The 19,775-nt window shown below is 65.3% G+C and overlaps 1 protein-coding gene across 1 annotated transcript in view; it reads right to left on the reverse strand.

Annotated features, from left to right (window-relative positions):
- Positions 1-7,454, reverse strand: part of RXRA (retinoid X receptor alpha) — an 82,674-nt gene extending 75,220 nt beyond the window's left edge. The window contains exon 1 of the mRNA XM_036260410.1: positions 7,378-7,454. Coding sequence (XP_036116303.1) covers positions 7,378-7,405 — 28 coding nt within the window. The 5' untranslated portion in view covers positions 7,406-7,454. The remainder of the gene's footprint in view (positions 1-7,377) is intronic.
- Positions 7,455-19,775: the final 12,321 nt, after the last annotated feature.

Consider the following 19,775-nt stretch of genomic DNA (forward strand, 5'->3'; position numbering starts at 1 on the left):
GCTCAGGGGAAGAGGGTCAAGGTGCCAGGAGGGAAGGGCAGACTCTGGCAGCCAGAGGGCCCCAGGGAAACTGAGGCCCAGAAAAGAGAAGGGACATGCCAGGCCACAGCAAGCTGGTCCCCAGGCTTTACCCCCTGTCCACGGGAACGGGGCAGGGCAAGGGGGCTCCGGGGACCGCCCAGGGCGCAAAGGCACAGACCCTCCGAGAAGCAGCCGTGACGGCCTCTGCTGAGGACACCCAAAGGCCACTCTGGACGAAACGGGGCTCGGGGAGCGCGCGGGGGGTGCCGACTGTCTTTCGGAGCACGGAGCTGGCGTCCCGAGTCCTCACCAGCAAGGACACTGTGGGCACGGCATCCAACCTCCCCATGCCTGAAGCCCTCCTCCCCAAAACTCTGCCCTCAGGAAGCCTCAGAAACAAGAGAAGACGGGGGGGGGGGGGGGGGGGGGGTGGCTGGCACGCCCCAAGCCCACGCTGACCGAGCGCCTGCTTTCCCGAGCCGGCCCTGAGCCCCGCGTGTGCCGTCAGCCCGCGAGGAGCCAGCCAGGGGCCAGCGGACCTGGCCGCAGGGCTGGAACCCAGGCGGCCCAGCACCGAGTCCCAAACTGTCCCGTCGCCCGTCCTCTGCAGCACGCACAGATGACCGACAGCCACTGGCTCTGGCTGGGGAAGGCCAGCAGGCGTCGGACGGAGGCTTTGGGCTGATCCTGCAGACAGCCGGAGGGGACGGGGTGGGAGGCCAGGCGGAGCGAGGCCCCGGGCCAGCCAGGCCCGGCTGCTCCCGAGGGCCCGGCGCAGCGACTGCAGCCACCTGGGCCTGTCACCACCTGACCTCTGCCTGGGGCCAGTGCAGACACTTAAGCTAAATTGGTCAATTACGGGACACTCAGATCCCTCCCGGGCGTCCCAGCCTCCCTGGTTTGGGCGGCAGCACCAGGAAGCCTGTTGAATCAGTAACCTCATTACAGCCTGGAGCCCACAGCCGGGGCCAGCTTTGAACTCCGCGGGCTTCATCCACGCGCACCGGGAGGGTTTACACACGGCCGGGCCGGCCCAGCTCGCTCTCCCCTCCTCCCCTCGGTGCTGGAGGCTGACTCCAGACAGCGGCCACGGACTCTGATGAGGCCCAGCACTCCCAGCCCCATGCCCGGGACACAGTCCGGGAAACTGAGGCACGGCTGGACGCCAGGGCCAGGCTCAGGTCAGCCCAGAGGCCGAGCAAGGGCCCCCCTGGGCATGCCTGGCCGCGGCTGACGGAGCTCGGGCCCCGTCTCAGGGACTCTGAGCCAAGGGCCAGTCAAGGACCCGAGGTAACGCCTCATACAAAGGCCCTGAGGGGTTTGGTCTCCAGGGCCCCCCAATGTCCCACTCCCCAGCCCCAAGGTCAGTCCTCATGGCCCTCAGATCCCTGCCCTAACCCCAGCAGGCCCAGCTTCCCTGGCCCCCAAGGACAGCCTGTCCCCCCAACTGCATTCGGAGCTCTGGGCCTGACACCAGGCCTGGGCTTGTACCCTCTTGACCGCCAGACCATTCAACCCCCTCTCCCAGAGACCCCAGGCCCCGCGACATCGCCACCAACGTGGGGGCACCTGGTGTGGAGAGCACCTCCCCGGGACAGGCCCGGGGCCCCGGCTGGGAGGGGAGAAGGGAGAAGGGCCCGGGGCTGGGTCCTCTCCCAGACGGTGCTCAGGGAAGGTGGAGGGCCTGGGCTGACCCCCAGGAAGCCACTGAGAACCCCCAGCCCCGCCCTGGCTGCTGTGCTGAGGGGCACAGGCCCCACCTGCCATGTCAGGCTCCGAAGCACCCGGGACCCTCCTCCTTCTAGCCTCTGCTCAGAGCCGGGGGCCCAACTCAAACCATGAACATCGCCAGGACCTCAGCCACCCCGGCCCCCGGCCCCTCCACACCTGACGGAGTGCTGGGGCCCCATCTGGACACTGTCTCCAGCCCCCTCTCACACACTGTTACGTCTCCCAGCTCCGCAAGAGACTCTGGCCTTTGTGTCCGCTGCCCCTGCCCCTGGAGGCCCCTCCCCCACCACCTGTTGCAGCCCTGCCTCCCGTCAGAGCCTGTACCAGAACCTACTCCATCAGGGAGCCCCCCACCCCGACGCTCACACCCTCTCCAGGGTGGAAGGGCCAGGCCAGCACCTGGCAGGTGCCCCCTAGGCGCCGTGGGGAACAGCCCAGCCTGCTGGGTCCTCCTAAGGACGAGTCTGTGGAGACTGTCAGGACCGGCTGCAAGGCTGGGTGTGTGCGTGTGCGCCTCTGTGTGCATGTGGTCACGTGGGGTTATGTGATGTGTGTTCGTGTGTGTGTGCCCATAGCTGTGCACATATCCGTGTTCGTGCATGTGTTGTACGTGTGCACGTGTGGGTGGGTGTGCCGGCATTCATGTGTGCATGTGTGTTGTGCGGGAGACCACCGTATAACCAAGGCCCCACCCTGCCTTGGGGACCCATTGTGGCCCCCCCCGGCCCCCCCCAACCCCCCAGGTCCCTCAGGAATTAGCTTGCAGACAGCTCCACCTGGGTGGGGGAGGAGCTGGGTGCCAAGCCACGGGGGTTCTCAGGCTTGGCTGCTGTCCCGCGGCTTCCCAGCCACCAGCAGCCCAGCATAACCCTGGGTGAGGACCAAGGGTGTCCAGTCCCCAGACAGCCTTCAAGGGGTGCACCAGGCAGAAGAGAAGGAACCCCCACCCCTCCAGGTTGCACAGAACGAACACTGGCCCACTCGAGGGCCCTGACCCCAGGAGCCAGGCCCCAGCAGGCAGGCAGCTTCAGAGGGTGCCACCTCCGGGTCAGGAGGGCGGGGGAGCGGCGGGCCCCCAACTAGGAACTCAGTTTGCTGGGAAGAGCAGGCGGCCGCCCAGAGACCCAGCACCACACCGAGGCCAGGACAGGCCGCACGAACGCTCTCCGTCCCCCTGGCTCAAGGCCATCTCCGGGAAGCCTCCACGAGGTCCTGAAAACCACGTCCAGGGGCGGCAGGTGCCCAGTGGGCAGAGCCGTCAGCACCCTCAGAGGGGCAGAGCAGGGCCCCGACAGGCTGGAGCAGGACCTGGGGCCGGCGGGAACCATGGAGACGGTCAGAGGGGAGGAGGTCAGGCCCTGAGCAGCCACCTGCTCACCCACTCCACCCACAGGGGTGAGGGACATGAGAACACAGGACACAGACACAGAAACATTGGGTCACAGGGTTCTGGGGACACAGAGACATGGGATCACAGGGGGACAGACAGAAACGTGGGGTCGCGGGGACACACAACGAACGGCGCAGCCAGAGCCGGCGGAGGGGGAGAGGCCGTGAGCGCGTGTGCGCACACCCAGGCCCGGCCCGCGTGTGCGCACCCCTCCCTGACCGGCCGGGCCAGTGTCACGGACCTGCTTTCTGCTCCATTTCACGCACGTTCAGCTGCCGAGCTAGACAATCGCTCTGTAACTCTAGGGTGCAATTTCCCTGTCTGGGAGGCGCTGGGGCACAACTGCTCGGAACAGCTCGCACCAGGCTCGGCGGGTGTGCAGGCGAGTCCCTGGTCCCACCTGCCCCTCGGGCCTCAGGGAGAGTCATGCAGGGGACCCGGCAGAGGACACGGGGGAGCCCTCTTTCCCCACGTCTGCTTCGAACACTCGACAGCACGGCCATCACCCCTGCGTGGGGCTCCAGTTTGGGTCCAACTCTCAGACCGGGCCGGCCCTGCCCCTGGCAGGAGCTGAGGTGGACACGCCCGTGACAAACCCCGCGGCCTTCCCAGCACCCCGGGAGAGCCCAGACACGCGTCCATTTTACAGACAGACGGCGGGGGCTCTAAGGCGCATGGGCAGGCCACACACACAGGCAGCAAAGACAGAGGCCCAGACCCCAGCGGCCTGACCAGCAACAGCTCACAGCCCCCCAGGAAGGTCTATCTGCTGGGGGCCCCAGGGGTGGCCATGTCCTCCCCGAGAGAGCAGGAGGGAAAGGGGCAGAGGGGGATCCAGGGCTGGAACGACACCCCTTACAGCATACAAGCAGCACGCAGGAAGGCGAGGGGCACGACCCCCCTGCCCCAGCACCCCTGAAATCAACCTGCTTCACGAACATCGGGCAAACGTCTGGAAGGTGATCGCCAAATGGATGCCAGCCCCGCCACCCACAGCCCAGACAGCCAGGCCTTTGAGGACCCAAACCCCTGCCCCATCCCTGGCCCCACCAATGGCCAGTTCCCATGGAAATAGACCAGTTAATGGGCCACCTCAAGGCCCCGCCACAAGAGGCAGCTCTGAACAGCCAGCTCAGCCGGCGGAGGGGAAGGAGGGCAGGTCTCGGCTTGTGAGGCCCCAGCCGGAGCCAGCTCAGTGGTCTCTGTCCTCCGAGCCGCCGCGCGGGCCGCAGCTGGAAGGAGCCCTCTCCTAACACACGGCCTTGCTGGCCACGCAGGCCACGGCCCTGAAACATGCACTGTGGAAAGAGCCCGCACGACACCAGGACGTGAGACCCCGCTGGCGGCCGAGGCGCCCCCGCCCCCGCCCCCACGCCCCCTTCTGTGTGCTCCAGTCTGTCCACCTGGCTCACCTCGGGGCCCCCCTCCTGGTGCCAGAGCCCAGGCACGCACATGGCCTCAACCGGGCTGGGGCCCACCCGAGCACCCATCCTGTGCCCGCACCGTGACTCCTCAACTCTGTGCCCCCAGGCCCTTTCTCGGAGAGGAAATGAAGACCACCAACTGAAACTGCCCCCAGAGCCAGGGGGGTGGGGTGGGTGCAGAGGCAGAGCAGGCAGGGCCTCCTGGAGGAGGTACAGCTCCCTGCAGGCCCTGAAGGACAGGCACAGCTGGACGAGCTGGTGGAGCCGCCTAACCTGGCTCAGGGCCCCAGCCCTCTCCCAGGCCCGTCCTGGGGGCCCCCCGCTCGTCCCACCCATGTCTGGGCAGAGGGGGGCAGAGCTGCCTGCTGGGCCCGGGCATGACAGCCAGCCCCGAGCAGGACGCAGGCCAGCAAAGCCATGGCCACAACCAGGCCACATCTGAGGGCTGTTTTTCTCGCCCTGACACTTCCCCGTCAACAGAGCCCCCTCTGGAGTTTACCAAAACAAACGCCCCAAAGTCGGCAGTGCCCAGGCAAGACAGAGCTGCCCGGGCAGGCGGACTCCAGCCCGGCCTCCTGAGAGTCATGTGACCCTGTTATTTCGGGAGGCCCCAGAACGCACTCTATTTTGGGTCCCAAAGGCTCTAACGTTACCAGAAGCCCCTTACCAGGGCTCCAAGCTCACGCAGGTCCCAGGAAGCCCTCAGAGGGTGGCGGTGGGTTCTTTACTCTGCTCCTGCCTCCCCCCCCCCGTCCCCCCCGAAGGGTGAGGGGCGCTGGCCAGCCTAGGCAGCAGGGCAGAAAGCAGCAGGGCCTCGGGCAAGTCACTTGGCCTCCATGTCTGTACTTTGGGCTCATCCCAGCCCTCACCAGGTGGCTCGGCAGGCAGCAGCTGGGAGGCTATGGGCGGCTGAAGGCGCGTGCCTGGCCCACCAAGCCCCATGGCGCTGGGAGGAGGAAGCCCTCTCTGCCCGAGGCCCTGAAAGTGGCCAGACAGCTACGAGGGACGAGGGACGAGGGACGAGGGACCGTAGGACCTTCCCAGCAGTTCCAGCACAAGCCAGGCCTCTGACACTCGCCCCCAGGAGGGATTAGGCTGTGTTGACAAAAGGGCTTAGGCAAGTAGCCACTTAAATGGACCTTCAACTCCACTGGACTTCAGTGCTGGTCACAAGCTTAGAAAAAAATAAAATGTAATCAGAGCCCAGGTCTCTCGGCTCAGGTCTGAGGTGTGTGGGCTGTCTGGGAGGCCACCGGCAGAAGTGGGGAGAAGCCTCCAGCTTCCTTGGGGTGGAGGGGGGCATCCATCCAGGTTCCTGGGGCAGTGGCTCATAGTCCTCTTCATGGGGACTCTGGCACAGTCACCCTGCAACCTGGGCCCCACATGTGCCAACTCCCAGGACGTCAGGGACAGGGACCTGTCCTGCTCCCAGTACCCAGCAGGGCCCTGCCACGTGGGGGGTGGGAAGACATGATGGAGCTGAGCATTCTTGCTCTGGAAAGGATCCTCTGGGAGAGCCAGCTCTGTGCGTGTGTGTGCGCGTGTGCGTGTGTGCGTGTGCATGGGAAACAGAGATGTCAGCCATGCAGGAGCCCGCTAGCCCCACACTAGGCCAGACAGTAAGTCACAAAGAAGTCAGCGTTCCTCCCGGCTCCGCCGGCTGGGGGTCTGGGTCCCACAGCCACCACTTCGTAGCCTGTGGCCTCAGACTTTCCCAGCCTGTTTTCTCATCTGTAAAATGGGCACGAGTGCCCACCCCTGGGCCTTCGGGGAAGACCAGGCGCCACCGACGTCCTCACCATCCAGAGTGACAAACTTGGAATCCCAGCGGTCACCCTGCGAGTGCCCAGTGCCCCACACCCGGGGGGCCAGCTCCCAATCTCACCAAGGCCCCCTGCGGCCGGCCCCACGGGAGTGGCCCAACCGCACCCCAGGCTGCAGAGGGGTGGGCAGACAGGAGGGGGGCTGGCCGCGGGGTTTCATTCAGAATCAGCTGTTTTAATTTCCATTCAGGACAAATCCTTCACGCAGCCTGGCAGCCTGGCTGCTGTCCCCGCCACCAAATTAATATCCTTCCCGGCACTCATTTATAAAGTCTCCCCGCCGCCGCCTTCCCTGCCTGTCGCTGGCTCCCCAACCCTGGGGAGGGCAACAGCTGGGGCGCCTGGCCATGCCCCCTCCGGCTCCCGGGGGGCCCCCGCCTGGAGTTGGGAGGCAGTCTGCGGCCAGGCAGCCGCCGAGCAGGACGGCAGTGGGGGGACAGGGAAACGGACCCCGCGTGCCTCTGGGCGCCCCCCCCCCCGCCCCGCGCAGGGCCAGCGCCGGCGAAGGCCCCGGAGAACACCCCGAGTGCGCCAGAGCGAGGGGCCCCGATTCCGGGACGGGCACTCCCGGGGCGACGTCCCCGGCCACTCGGCCCCGCGGTGACCCTGCCGCGCGCCGGGGCCGCTGGGCCGGAGGGTCCCGTGCGCCCGGCCTGCTGGACCCGCGGCCCGGGCGGCGGCGCGGAAGCCGTCCCGAGGGCAGGGCGCCGGGGCTGCGAGCGCACAAGTTGCTCCGCCCGCCCGGCCCGGCGCCGGGGCCGCGGGGCGCTGCCAGGCCGGGGGGCGCGCACCCCGTCCCGGTCGGCCCGCCGCCCCTCCGGCCCCGCGCCCGGCGCCCGCCCGCCCCGCGCTGGCCCGGGGCGCCCGCCGCCCTCGCGCCCTCCGCGCCCGGCGCGCGGGTAAAAGTTGCCCGGCCCCCCGCCCCGGGCCCGGCGCCCCAACTCCGCGGAGGCCGGGCGCCCGCCGCCGCCGGCCCGCGAGCACTCACCGAGCGGCAGGAAATGTTTGGTGTCCATGTCGGCGGCGGCGGCGGCCCCGGCGGGCAGCGGCGAGCGCGGCGGCCCCCGGCGCGGCCGGCCGGGCCCGGGCGGCGGGAGCCGGCGGCGGCGGGGCGGCGGCGGCGCGCGGAGGCCGCGGCGCGGCGAGTTGTTGCAAAAGTCGCCCAACAATGTAAACTACTTGTGCTGCGCGCCGCCGCCGCGCGCCCGCGCCCGCGCCCCCGCCGCGCGCGCCCGCGCGCCGCTCCGACCGCGGCGGCGCCGGCGGGGGGGCGGCGGGGGGCCCGCGACGGGCGCGAACTCGGCGCAGCGCCGCCGCCCCGCCCGGCGCCCCCGCCCCGCCCGCCGCGCGCGCGCCCGCCGCCCCCGCGCGCGCGCCCGCGGCCCTGCGCTGCCCGCGCGGCCGCCGAGTTGCCGGCGAGCCAGCGCTGTGCAAACTTGCAAGTTTGCCTCCGCCAGGGGTTCCCGGGCGCCGCGCGGGGGCGGGGCGGGCAGGGAGCAGAATTCCCTCCCGGCCTCCAAAAACAAAAAAAAAAAATGCCACTAGGGCGGGGGAGGAGAGGGGTGAGCCCGGCGCGGCGGGCCATTGTCTGCGCGGCCACACAAAGCTGCGGGCCGCGCCGGCCCCGCACCGCCCGCCGGCGCCGCGGGGAAACTGAGGCCCGCGGGGCGGAGCCCCGGCGCGGAGCCCAGGCTCGGCCCTCCGCGGGGGCGGGGGGCTGTTTGTTCTCTGTCCCCCGCTCAGACCGCCCCTCACTTTCACGCCTCCGAGGAAGCGAAGGCCGAAGAGCACCCCCGTCCCCACGGCGGACCCTCCGACTTCCGCAGCACGTGGGCCCGGACTCGGGGGACCCCTCTGAGCAGGCAGCGGGGCCGGGCAGGGCTGCTGGGAGCTGAGCCCTGACTTTGTGGCTGCGGCTGTTTTCAGGCCTTGGGCAGCTCTCTGGTCCGACTTTCAAATTCGGGGTGTGTCTGTGTGAAAACGGAAGGACGCCCCCGGCCCGGGACCGCCCGACGGGGACCTGGGGTGGGTGTGAGTTACCCGCGTGGGGCCCAGCCTCGGGCGAGCGCAGCCCGAAGCACCTCCGTGCGCCCCCTCCGCGCCCAGGAGCTCGCTGCCCTCTCCGCCTACCCTCCCCGGGGTGACCCAGGCTCGGGGGCACAGGAACCTACCTAGGGCGCACAGGCTGCCCGTGGCGGCCCTGCGGCCAGCGGGGCGCCGCTGGAGCGCGAGGTGGTGACTAAGCATGGATGGCCCTCCTGGCTGCCCGGAGACAACCTCGGCCTCTGACGGCAGAGTCCTGCTGCCTGGCGCACACTGCCCCCTGTGTGACCATGAGTAAGGCTCCCAACAACCTGGGCTTCGCTTTCCCCTCTGTGAAATGGGGTGGTAACAGGGCCCACCCCCACAGGACAGCCAGGCTGGATCCCACGAGGGTCCTTAGGACCTGTCCAGGAGAAAAGCGCTCGTTCCCGTGGGGTAGGAGCACCCTGGGGGTCTGGGAGGGGAAGCACCGGCTGGGGAGCCCTCCCCCGGCCCAACCACACGCCATGGCCCGGGCTTGTCCTGTCCTGGTTTCTGCCTGAGCCACACTCCCCTCCCCCGCTCCAGAAAGCCTCCTCCGTGCTGGGCCCTCTACCCACCTGCCCCCCCCACACACACACGCACACACAAACCTTGTCCTGCCCTCCCTACAGCCCCAGCCACCCACCTCTAAATCTGATTTCCTCCTGCCTGGAAAGGTCTGACAAGGAGCAAACCCAGGCGCACTGCCACATATGGGGTGCGTGCTGTGTGCCAGGCCCGTCGCCATCACCCCTGGCATGCCCTTGGCCATGGCACACAAAACGTGGCCCATTTGGGCCCCAGGCTCCAGGCTCTTCCTCCTGGCCCGTGTCAGACTGCTCCACTCCCACTAGAGAAGAAAAGGCCATGAGCCCTTTCCCTTTGGGTACAAGTGGGCAGGAGGAGACGTCCCCCAGGACAATGGTGCCCAGACCCTTGCTTGTCACCCCAACAACTGATGGGCAGTGGGCACTACTCACCCCCCTGACTGGGGAGGACAGTGAGGCTGGGAAGGGTGATGTGACGGCACGTCACACAGCAGTGAGCATGAAGCCAGCGTTTGATGGCACAGCTCAGCCTGTCTGCCATCTCCTGTGTGGACGGTCCATTCATGCTCCAGGGCACTGGGTCTCAGGACACACGAGTGTGGGGGACAGGGAAACACGAATGAGCCCTGTTTTCTAATGTTCACGGATCATTCATTCATTCAACAAACCTCTCCTGAGCCCTTACCAAGGGCCGGACCTTGTGCTGGGGCTGGGTACTCAGGTGGAGGTGTGGTCCCAGATGGACAGGTGTGGGCTGGACCCCAGCTCTGCTGCTCAGCAGCCAGGTGGCCTGGCCAGGTCACTTTCCTTTCTGTGCCTCAGTTTCCTTGTCTGTGAAGTGGGGAGAGCCACACCTTCCTCACTGAGTCACTGGGATGACTAACAGAGATAACACGGGGAGAGTCTGGCAGGAGTAGGAGTTCAGTAAGCGCTAGTTACTTGTACTGTTATTACTCTTATTAGGAGATGATGGATTAGGCCCTCCGGGAGCCCCCGCCCAGAAGGTAGGGGAGACACGCCCACAGTAGCTTTAGTCGAGATGGAACATGATGGGCAGACAGGAAGCCTGAGGGACAGAGGGGAGAGCGAGGCCGGGTCCAGACGGGGGCCCAGCCGCTTCCGGGCATGGCTGGCTCCTGAGTTGGGTTTGGAAGGTGGGAGTTTTTCGGCAGGCAGAGGGACAGGCATGAGCAGGGGCCTGGAGGTGGGAGGCACCCAGCACGGCGAGGGAACCGGCAGCCAGCCCGCTGGGTGAGCAGGTCCAAACACGCCGGGCATTTGTGGGAAAGCTCGTCGTCCTAGAGGCCTGCAAGGCCGGGCTCAGCATCTGTAGTCACCTCCAACAGCGGGCAGCCTGGCTTCCCCACCCCTCCTCCAGCTGCACCCTCGCCACGGAAAACTCGAGACTGTTTGGAGCTGTTGGCGCCTGGAAACAGGGAGCCACGCACGTACAGGCAAATTTCCACTTGGGCTCCCAGCCCAGGGAAGGCACAAGGGCTCAGGGTTGTCAAGGGTGCGAGAGGGGCCCTCTGTTCCCTTAGGAGTCTCTCTTAAGAGACCTAAGAAGGCGTCACCCAGCCCAGGCCTCTCTCCTAGACACCACGTGGACAGTGGCGCGAGCACGGGGCCCAGCGGCTGTGCAGACCTGGCTGGGATCCAGCCTGGGCGCTGCGGATGCTCCAGCTCTCCGCCCGGCCCCTCTCACCTGCGGGGGCGCGGGGCGCAGGGCGCAGAGCAGCCGGCAGACTGGGAGTCGGGGAGGGAGGGGCCCTCACACACAGGGGCCCCTGGCTGGAAAATGCGTGAACATGATTTCTATTTTCACTCTCCCCTCACGCGGGGGCCCTTCGGTGCAAATGATCCCACACGACACCGTCCGAGACCGTGGCTGCCCCGTTTGGAGTGGCCAGACCCACGCTCACCATGGAAAAAACCGCCCCAGCCTCCCTGCCATGCGTTTCTGCAGCCAAAAATATTTTTGTAGTAATATCCATCTATTTACAACCTGGGATCTGAGAGCGTTTTGTTTTTTGTTTGGGGCTTTCTTAATCCCCCTGAAGGACGCTTTTTAAGGTACTTGGGTCTATTCCGTGCGCCTGTCTCGGCTTAGCCTTGTAAACAGTCTCCGGAATTGCTGGTGAATAATATTTTTTAAAGTCGGGTGTCTGCCAGGCTGGGGCTCCTGAGGCTGGCATCTGGGCAGGCGGCTCCCAGCAGCCGCTGCAACATCAAGAGGCACCTGGGCAGCGACCGGCTCCTTCCCCCAAAGGAGGGTCCATGTGACCCCCAGCTGGTGACCCGCAGACCTCATAGGGGTTTGGGGTTCTCATCCCCAACAAGCATGGCAGAGGCTTAGAAACTTACAGGCTGTCTTCGGGGGCAAGCGTCCTGTCTGTGTCCCCAAGCCTTCCTAGCCCAGAGGGTCCTTTCTTACGGCCTCTATGGCTCCTTTGGGGTGACACTTTGTGCCTCTAGTGATAGATGACTCAATCTGGGGACGAAGCCCAGAGGGGCAAGGACTCGGCCACAGTCACATGGCAAAGCGAGATGGACCAACCAGAGTCGTGTCCTGTCTCCGCCAGCCTGGTCCCCACCGGCCTCCAGGCTGTCCTGCTTCGTGGAGAGAAGGCAAAAGGACCAGGAAGGCAGGGCGGAGAGGAGGGGGAGAGGAGAGGAAAGGGAGGCAGGAGGGGGGGGCGAGGTCAGGGGCCGTGTGCATCGGTGCCGAGGCAGGCAGCTGACCGCTCTCCTGAGGTGGGAACCGGACTCCAGGGAGCTGGGTGGCGAGTTGGGAGGACCCGGGCTAGGGACCAGGCCTAAGGGGCTGGGGCTGGTGCCCAGGCGAGAGCTGGTGCGTTCCCTCCAGAGTGCTCCCGCCAAACCCTAAGGCCACCAGAAGAAGTCACGGGTGGGGGACGGGCGGGCGGGCAGGCTGGGAGGCTAGAGAGTCCATGTCTGGGGAGGGGAAAGCCGGTGTCCTCTGGAGGCCTCGGTGCCAGGTCTGCGGCACTCTGCCCGGCACCGGCTCCTCTAGCATCACCCCAGCTTGGTAGACTCCTGTTTCCCGTTCCACAGATGGAGACCCCGGGGCCGGGAGGAGCAGGGACTGGCCCCCAGGCAGGCAGCAGCCCGCGCACCTGGTCACCACCTGGAGGGTAATGGTCAGTCCCCCCAGGGAAGCCTGGGGATGACCCCCAGCCGTGGACTCCTGCCTCCAGTGACCACTGCACCCCCCTGACTCTCACGGTGAGGGTGCGGGCAGGAGGCGCCAGGTCAGACCAGAGTCCAGAGACAAGGTCTAGGCAGCCGGCGTGGAAAACCGGGTACCAGGAAGAATATGTTGCAGCCTGGCTCAGCCAGCAGCTCTCATGTGGCTCTCTCTGAACCTCAGTCTCTTCTTCTACAAGGCCGGCGAAAAGAGCCCGCTAATCGGGGGGCCATTTTGGCACGAAGCAGGAGCACGTCAGCAGGAAGATCAATGTTAAGGCGTCGCCGGAGCGGAGGAGAAGGCTCAGGCCGAGTGCCCCCCACCCCCTGCGTTCAGATCCCCACCCCGCCTGGCTCCTCCCCACCCTCTGCAGGGCCGCCCATCGAGCGAGAAGAGAATGTGTTTTCTTGGGGGCACCTGTTATCGACAATCGCCCATCAATCTCCCCCTGCGCACGTCCACACACGAGGGGGATAAATATGCAGGAGCCACCGGACCAGCCTCGCTGCTGGATTCGCTTGCCCCCGTAAAGATAACGGGAAATGATTCATAATATTTATTTGACAGACATGATATGAACCGTAATAGCCTGTTGGGATTAAAAATATCCGTATGTCTCTGTCACCCACCAATGTGGTTTAAATATTATATATGTGGCCGCCGCGGCCATGGGGATGGAGTGGTTATTGATGGCGGCCATAAAGAGGCGCCGCTCGCGCTGAAGAATGGGCGGAGGAACCCGGGAGTTTGCCCGGCGCCCCCTGGGGCCTGCGTCGAAAGGAGCAGACCTTCACGTGGGGCCTCCCCGCCCGAAGACGGCCAGCAGGTGCGCCACAGACGCCCGGGACGTGCCATCCTGCTGCCCTCCAGTCCAAGGAGGGCCTGGCCTGGCACGAAGCTGCCGTCCCCACAGAGGAGGCCCGAAGGCCCAGGCCCCACCGTCTCTGGCTGGAGACCCCCGACTGACCGGCCTGTCCCCAGCCTCCCTCCGCCTAGCACAGACCAGAGCCCCCTGCCCGCCACCCCTCCTGTGCCAATCTGGTCACTTACAGCTTAAAAACCCTCTTATGCTCCAAGCGACCTTGGAATAAAGTCCAGCTTCCTAAGAAAACCCGCCAGGCGGCCCTCCCTTCGCCCTCCGCTGAGTTATCTCCCTCCTGTCCGAACCCAGCCCTTCCCACAAGCCACCCCCTCCCGGCCAGCACGCAGACTGCTGTCCTGGACCACCATGCGCAACCGGGGCCGCGACACATCCACCTGAAGGCCGGCTCCGGCGCGGCCCCCCTGGCAGCTTGCGGAGCCCCCCCCCCCCCAGGCTGGCTGGGCCGCTCTGTGCCCCCAGTGCCCTCTGTCCCTCCGTGCAGCCCAGCTGTCGCTTAGTGTTTCCCTGAGCGGTCCCAGAGGTCAGCACCTGCTTCCTATTTCCCCGCTGGGCACATCACGGGCGTTCACGGAGGGAGGGGAGGTGTTTCCAGGGGCCTGGCTCTGCCGCCCAGTGGCTCCTCTCCCAGCCCTGGTGTGGACCCCCAGGGTCCCTGGCCACATCTCAGTTCTTCTATACTCAGAAAAATAGCTTTCCCAGGCCTCAGTTTACCTATCAGTACAGTGAGTCTTCGGGGGGGGGGGGGCAAAGGGGAGAGGCCCCTTCAAGGCCTAGAGCATTTACCCATGAGGGAGCCTCTCAGTGTTTGCTTTGGGAAGGGCTCAGAGTCCTGCACTGAAAAAATGTCTGGGGGGTTCGCCCCCTTATACTCTCACCCCACCTCGCCCCCCCCGGGTCCTGGCCTGCCAGTCGCCTGTCCCCAGCCTCAGTGCGCCTGTCAGGGGAGCCCAGGCTGATGAGTTATTCTCATGGTGACAATTGGCCTTTGTCTCTCCACTTACAAGGGTCCCAAAAGGACGGCGTCTGAGCTCAGGCACGGCGGAGGGAGGGGCGGTCCTGGACCTGAAATCACCCCGGAGGAGAGCCCGGACCTGCCTGCCTGCGGCCCCGGTGGCCCTCCTCCCGGGAGCGGGAAGGCACACTCCCAGGCCGGACAGACGACAGGAAAGAGCACCAGGCCAGCGCCTCCCGGCCGAGCCCAGGGAAACAGCACGAACTTCCGAAGCCCGTCTGGTGCCACGGACGGTCCCAGCCCCGATGCATGGCCGGCGGGTCACGTGGGGACTCCCGCAGGTACCTCCACCAATAACTGCCCTGGCTGGGGCTCCTGCTGTTGGCCTGGCAACCCACCAGGTCCCCCTCAGACAGCAGCCCCCCCACCGCACACCCCCTGCCTTCCGCAGAGCCCCCAGCCCTGCACACAGTGAGAACTCAGAGGGGGCTGGCTGCCCTCACCTGGCCCTCTGCCCCACCTCCTCCCCAAGGCGTAAGACACAGGGTCTCCACCTGCCCAGGGCGGACAGAGACATAGGAAAGGGGCATGGAGACCCAGGAGGTCACAGGTCCCACCCACGACCCAGACAGCTGCCTGGGACCTGGGGGCTTCAGGTGTACTTGGTGACAGACCCTTTTTTCAAGTGCCCCCTGGCGGAGGCCCACTGCAGGCCGGTGGAGCCTACCCACGCCTCCGACCTCAGGGGCTGGCCGGACCCCGAAGAGTCCCTGCACTGAGCCAGGAGGCCCCGGGGGCCAGGCCGTGGCCCCGCCCCTGGCAGTGCCAATACGCATGTTCAGGAAGGAAAGTCGCCCCACTCAGCTCGGCCAGTCCAGCAGTGAAGGGGCTGTCCCTCCAGAGTCCCCCGGGACTGTCTGTCTCCCCTTCTCTCGGTGTGGCTGCCGCTTGAAGAGTGGTTGTCAGGAGATGTCTAGTTTTTTGAGAAAAAGTGAGTTTGGTTCTCGCTTGATGTTTTCTGGAATAAACATGCCTACGTATCCTTGACGAGTCCAGGGTGGTAGAAGTGAGGGTCCGGGCTCTAGGGCTCAGACCCTCTGATCCGAGTCCACTCTTTGCCAATGGGTGACGACCCTGGCCTCGGTGTCTACCTGTGCAGCTAGAGGAGTGGGCAGTGACGCGACTGACCCTGTGGGGCTCACGTGGGGACGGACTGAGAGGATGTCTACAACGCGGTCAGCCCAGGCCTGCCCTGAGCAGCTCGGATGCATGGCTCAGCTCACAGGGTCTGCGGCCCCGCAGGGTCTGCAGGTCCCATAGGGTCGGCAGGTCCCATAGGGTCGGCAGGCCCCAGGGTCGGCAGGTCCCATAGGGTCGGCAGGTCCCAGGGTCCGCAGGTCCCATAGGGTCGGCAGGCCCCAGGGTCCGCAGGTCCCATAGGGTCGGCAGGTCCCATAGGGTCGGCAGGCCCCAGGGTCGGCAGGTCCCATAGGGTCGGCAGGTCCCATAGGGTCGGCAGGCCTCAGGGTCAGCAGGTCCCATAGGGTCGGCAGGTCCCATAGGGTCGGCAGGCCTCAGGGTCGGCAGGTCCCATAGGGTCGGCAGGTCCCATAGGGTCGGCAGGCCCCAGGGTCAGCAGGTCCCATAGGATCGGCAGGTCCCATAGGGCTGGCAGGCCTCAGGGTCGGCAGGTCCCATGGGGTCGGCCGGTCCCGTAGGGTCTGCAGGTCCTGTAGGGTTACAGGCCTCAGGGTAGCAGGTCCCGTAGGGTCGGCCGGTCCCATAGGGTCTGCCGGTCCCGTAGGGTTGCAGGCCTCAGGGTAGCAGGTCCCGTAGGGTCGGCCGGTCCCGTAGGGTCTGCAGGTCCCGTAGGGTTGCAGGCCTCAGGGTAGCAGGTCCCATGGGGTCGGCCGGTCCCGTAGGTTCTGCAGGTCCCGTAGGGTTGCAGGCCTCAGGGTAGCAGGTCCCATAGGGTCGGCAGGTCCCATAGGGTCGGCAGGCCCCGTAGGGTTACAGGGTAGCAGGCCCACTGGGTGCATTTGGTCAGAGCACATCTCCGGCCCGTCGCCACCAAGACACTCAGCCGAGACGCCAGCTGGTTCGTGAAAGCGAGGCCGCAGCTGGCCTTGGTGAAGCCTCATGGCAGAAATCCCCCAGTTTTCCTGGCATGTGCTGCCCAAATTCCAGGGCACCGTGGCTTCTTGGTGGGAGCAGGTCCGTTTCAGCAGAGCCCACCGGAAGGTGGGGAGACGGCGGGCGGCTCGGGCCTGGGAGCGAAGACGGTTAAGGGTTCTTCCCATGAGCTGTGTTCTGCTGGCTCAGCCCCTGGGTCTGGGCCCTTAAGCGGCACCACACTTGGGCCCTGGCTGGTTTGGCTCAGCAGTTAGAGCGCCGGCTCGAGGACCAGAGAGTCTCAGGTTCGATTCCTGGTCCAGGGCACATTACCTGGGTTGCAGTTTGAGCCCCAACACCGGTCAGGGTCATTTAGGAGGCAACCAGTTGACGTGTCTCTCTCACATCCATGTTTCCCTCCGGAGGAGGAGGAGGAGGAGGAGGAGGAAGGAGGAGGAAGAGAAGGAAGGAGGAAGGAGGAGGAGGAAGGAGGAGGAGGAGGAGGAGGAAGGAGGAGGAGAAGGAAGGAGGAAGGAGGAGGAGGAAGAGAAGGAAGGAGGAGGAGGAGGAAGGAGGAGGAGGAGGAGAAGGAAGAGAAGGAAGGAGGAGGAAGAGAAGGAAGGGGGAGGAGGAGGAGGAAGGAGGAGGAGGAGGAAGGAGGAAGGAGGAGGAAGAGAAGGACGGGGGAGGACGAGGAGGAGGAAGAGAAGGAAGAAGGAGGAGGAGGAAGGAGGAGGAAGAGAAGGACGGGGGAGGACGAGGAGGAGGAAGAGAAGGAAGAAGGAGGAGGAGGAAGGAGGAGGAGCAGGAAGGAGGAGGAGGAGGAGAAGGAAGAGAAGGAAGGAGGAGAGGAAGGGGGAGGAGGAGGAGAAGGAAGGAGGAGGAGGAGGAGGAAGGAGGAGGAGGAGGAAGAGAAGGAAGGGGGAGGAGGAGGAGGAGGAGGAAGAGGAGGAAGGAGGAGGAAGAGAAGGACGGGGGAGGACGAGGAGGAGGAAGAGGAGGAAGAAGGAGGAGGAGGAAGGAGGAGGAGGAGGAGAAGGAAGAGAAGGAAGGAGGAGGAGGAGGAAGGAGGAAGAGGAGGAAGGAGGAGGAGGAGGGAGGAGGAGGAGGAGGAAGAGAAGGAAGGAGGAGGAGGAGGGAGGAGGAGGAGGAAGAAGGAGGAGGAGGAGGAGGAAGGAGGAGGAGGAGGAAGAGGAGGAAGGAGGAGGAAGAGAAGGACGGGGGAGGACGAGGAGGAGGAAGAGAAGGAAGGAGGAGGAGGAGGAAGAGGAGGAAGGAGGAGGAAGAGAAGGACGGGGGAGGACGAGGAGGAGGAAGAGAAGGAAGGAGGAGGAGGAGGAAGGAGGAGGAGGAGGAGAAGGAAGAGAAGGAAGGAGGAGGAAGAGAAGGAAGGGGGAGGAGGAGGAAGGAGGAAGAGAAGGAAGGAGGAGGAAGAGAAGGAAGGGGGAGGAGGAGGAGGAAGGAGGAGGAGGAGGAAGGAGGAAGGAGGAGGAAGAGAAGGACGGGGGAGGACGAGGAGGAGGAAGAGAAGGAAGAAGGAGGAGGAGGAAGGAGGAGGAGCAGGAAGGAGGAGGAGGAGGAGAAGGAAGAGAAGGAAGGAGGAGAGGAAGGGGGAGGAGGAGGAGAAGGAAGAGAAGGAAGGAGGAGGAGGAGGAGGAAGGAGGAGGAGGAGGAAGAGAAGGAAGGGGGAGGAGGAAGAGGAGGAGGAAGAGGAGGAAGGAGGAGGAAGAGAAGGACGGGGGAGGACGAGGAGGAGGAAGAGGAGGAAGAAGGAGGAGGAGGAAGGAGGAGGAGGAGGAGAAGGAAGAGAAGGAAGGAGGAGGAGGAGGAGGAAGAAGGAAGAGGAGGAAGGAGGAGGAGGAGGAAGGAGGAGGAGGAGGGAGGAGGAGGAGGAGGAAGAGAAGGAAGGAGGAGGAGGAGGGAGGAGGAGGAGGAAGAAGGAGGAGAGGAAGGGGGAGGAGGAGGAGAAGGAAGAGAAGGAAGGAGGAGGAGGAGGAGGAAGGAGGAGGAGGAGGAAGAGAAGGAAGGGGGAGGAGGAGGAGGAGGAGGAAGAGGAGGAAGGAGGAGGAAGAGAAGGACGGGGGAGGACGAGGAGGAGGAGGAGGAGGAGGAAGGAGGAGGAGGAGGAAGGAGGAGGAGGAGGAAGGAGGAGGAGGAGGAGAAGGAAGAGAAGGAAGGAGGAGGAGGAGGAAGGAGGAGGAGGAGGAGAAGGAAGAGAAGGAAGGGGGAGGAGGAGGAGAAGGAAGAGAAGGAAGGAGGAGGAGGAGGGAGGAGGAGGAGGAAGAGAAGGAAGGAGGAGGAGGAGGAGGAGGAGGAAGAGAAGGAAGGAGGAGAGGAAGGGGGGAGGAGGAGGAGAAGGAAGAGAAGGAAGGGGGAGGACGAGGAGGAGGAAGAGAAGGAAGAAGGAGGAGGAGGAAGGAGGAGGAGGAGGAAGAGAAGGAAGGAGGAGGAGGAGGGCGGAGGAGGAGGAGGAAGAGAAGGAAGGAGGAGAGGAAGGGGGAGGAGGAGGAGGAAGGAAGAGAAGGAAGGAGGAGGAGGAGGGAGGAGGAGGAGGAGGAAGAGAAGGGAAGGAGGAGAGGAAGGGGGAGGAAGGAGGAGGAGGAAGAGAAGGAAGGAGGAGGAGGAGGAAGGAGGAGGAGGAGGAAGAGAAGGAAGGAGGAGGAGGATGGAGGAAGGAGGAGGAGGAGGAAGAGAAGGAAGGAGGAGGAGAAGGAAGGAGGAGGAGGAGGAGGAAGAGAAGGAAGGAGGAGGAGGAGGGAGGAGGAGGAGGAGGAAGAGAAGGAAGGAGGAGAGGAAGGGGGAGGAGGAGGAGAAGGAAGAGAAGGAAGGAGGAGGAGGAGGGAGGAGGAGGAGGAAGAGAAGGAAGGAGGAGGAGGAGGAAGGAGGAGGAGGAGGAGGAAGAGAAGGAAGGAGGAGGAGGAGGAGGAAGGAGGAGGAGGAGGAGGAAGAGAAGGAAGGAGGAGGAGAAGGAAGGAGGAGGAGGAGGAGGAAGAGAAGGAAGAAGGAGGAGGAGGAAGGAGGAGGAGGAGGAGGAAGAGAAGGAAGGAGGAGGAGGAGGAAGGAGGAGGAGGAGGAAGGAGGAGGAGGAGGAAGAGAAGGAAGGAGGAGAGGAAGGGGGAGGAGGAGGAGGAGGAAGAGAAGGAAGAAGGAGGAGGAGGAGGAGGAAGAGAAGGAAGAAGGAGGAGGAGGAGGAAGGAGGAGGAGGAAGAAGGAGGAACACTCTGCCCAGTACCACTCAGAGCTGACTGGGGAGTGCACAGGGGAGGGCACAGTTTCTGACTGTCACAGGGTGGCCACAGGGACACCAGCAGAGGGGTGAGCTCTCGCCTTGGCAGAGAGGAAGGACCCAGCTGTCCCCACATAAACGGCCCGCGCCATGGCCAGGCTGGCCCCGTGAGCTCCTGGCACACGCCCACGCAGCGCTGGCCCTCAGCTGACCAGGTCCAGAGCGGACAGTAGCCAAGGGGGACGCCGTCTCCCTGATAGGCCGACAGGTGTTCCTTCCTGGGGTTCAGACTCAGGGAGGTGCCTCCGTCCGTTTGTCCTGTCTGAGAGCTGGCGGGGGGCGGGCCCGTCCTCTCTCCGTACCTCAGTCTCTTCTCACCCCACAGCCGTGTGA

Source organism: Molossus molossus, unplaced genomic scaffold, assembly GCF_014108415.1.
Source record: "Molossus molossus isolate mMolMol1 unplaced genomic scaffold, mMolMol1.p scaffold_m16_p_14, whole genome shotgun sequence".
In the NCBI taxonomy this organism is placed as follows: domain Eukaryota; kingdom Metazoa; phylum Chordata; class Mammalia; order Chiroptera; family Molossidae; genus Molossus; species Molossus molossus.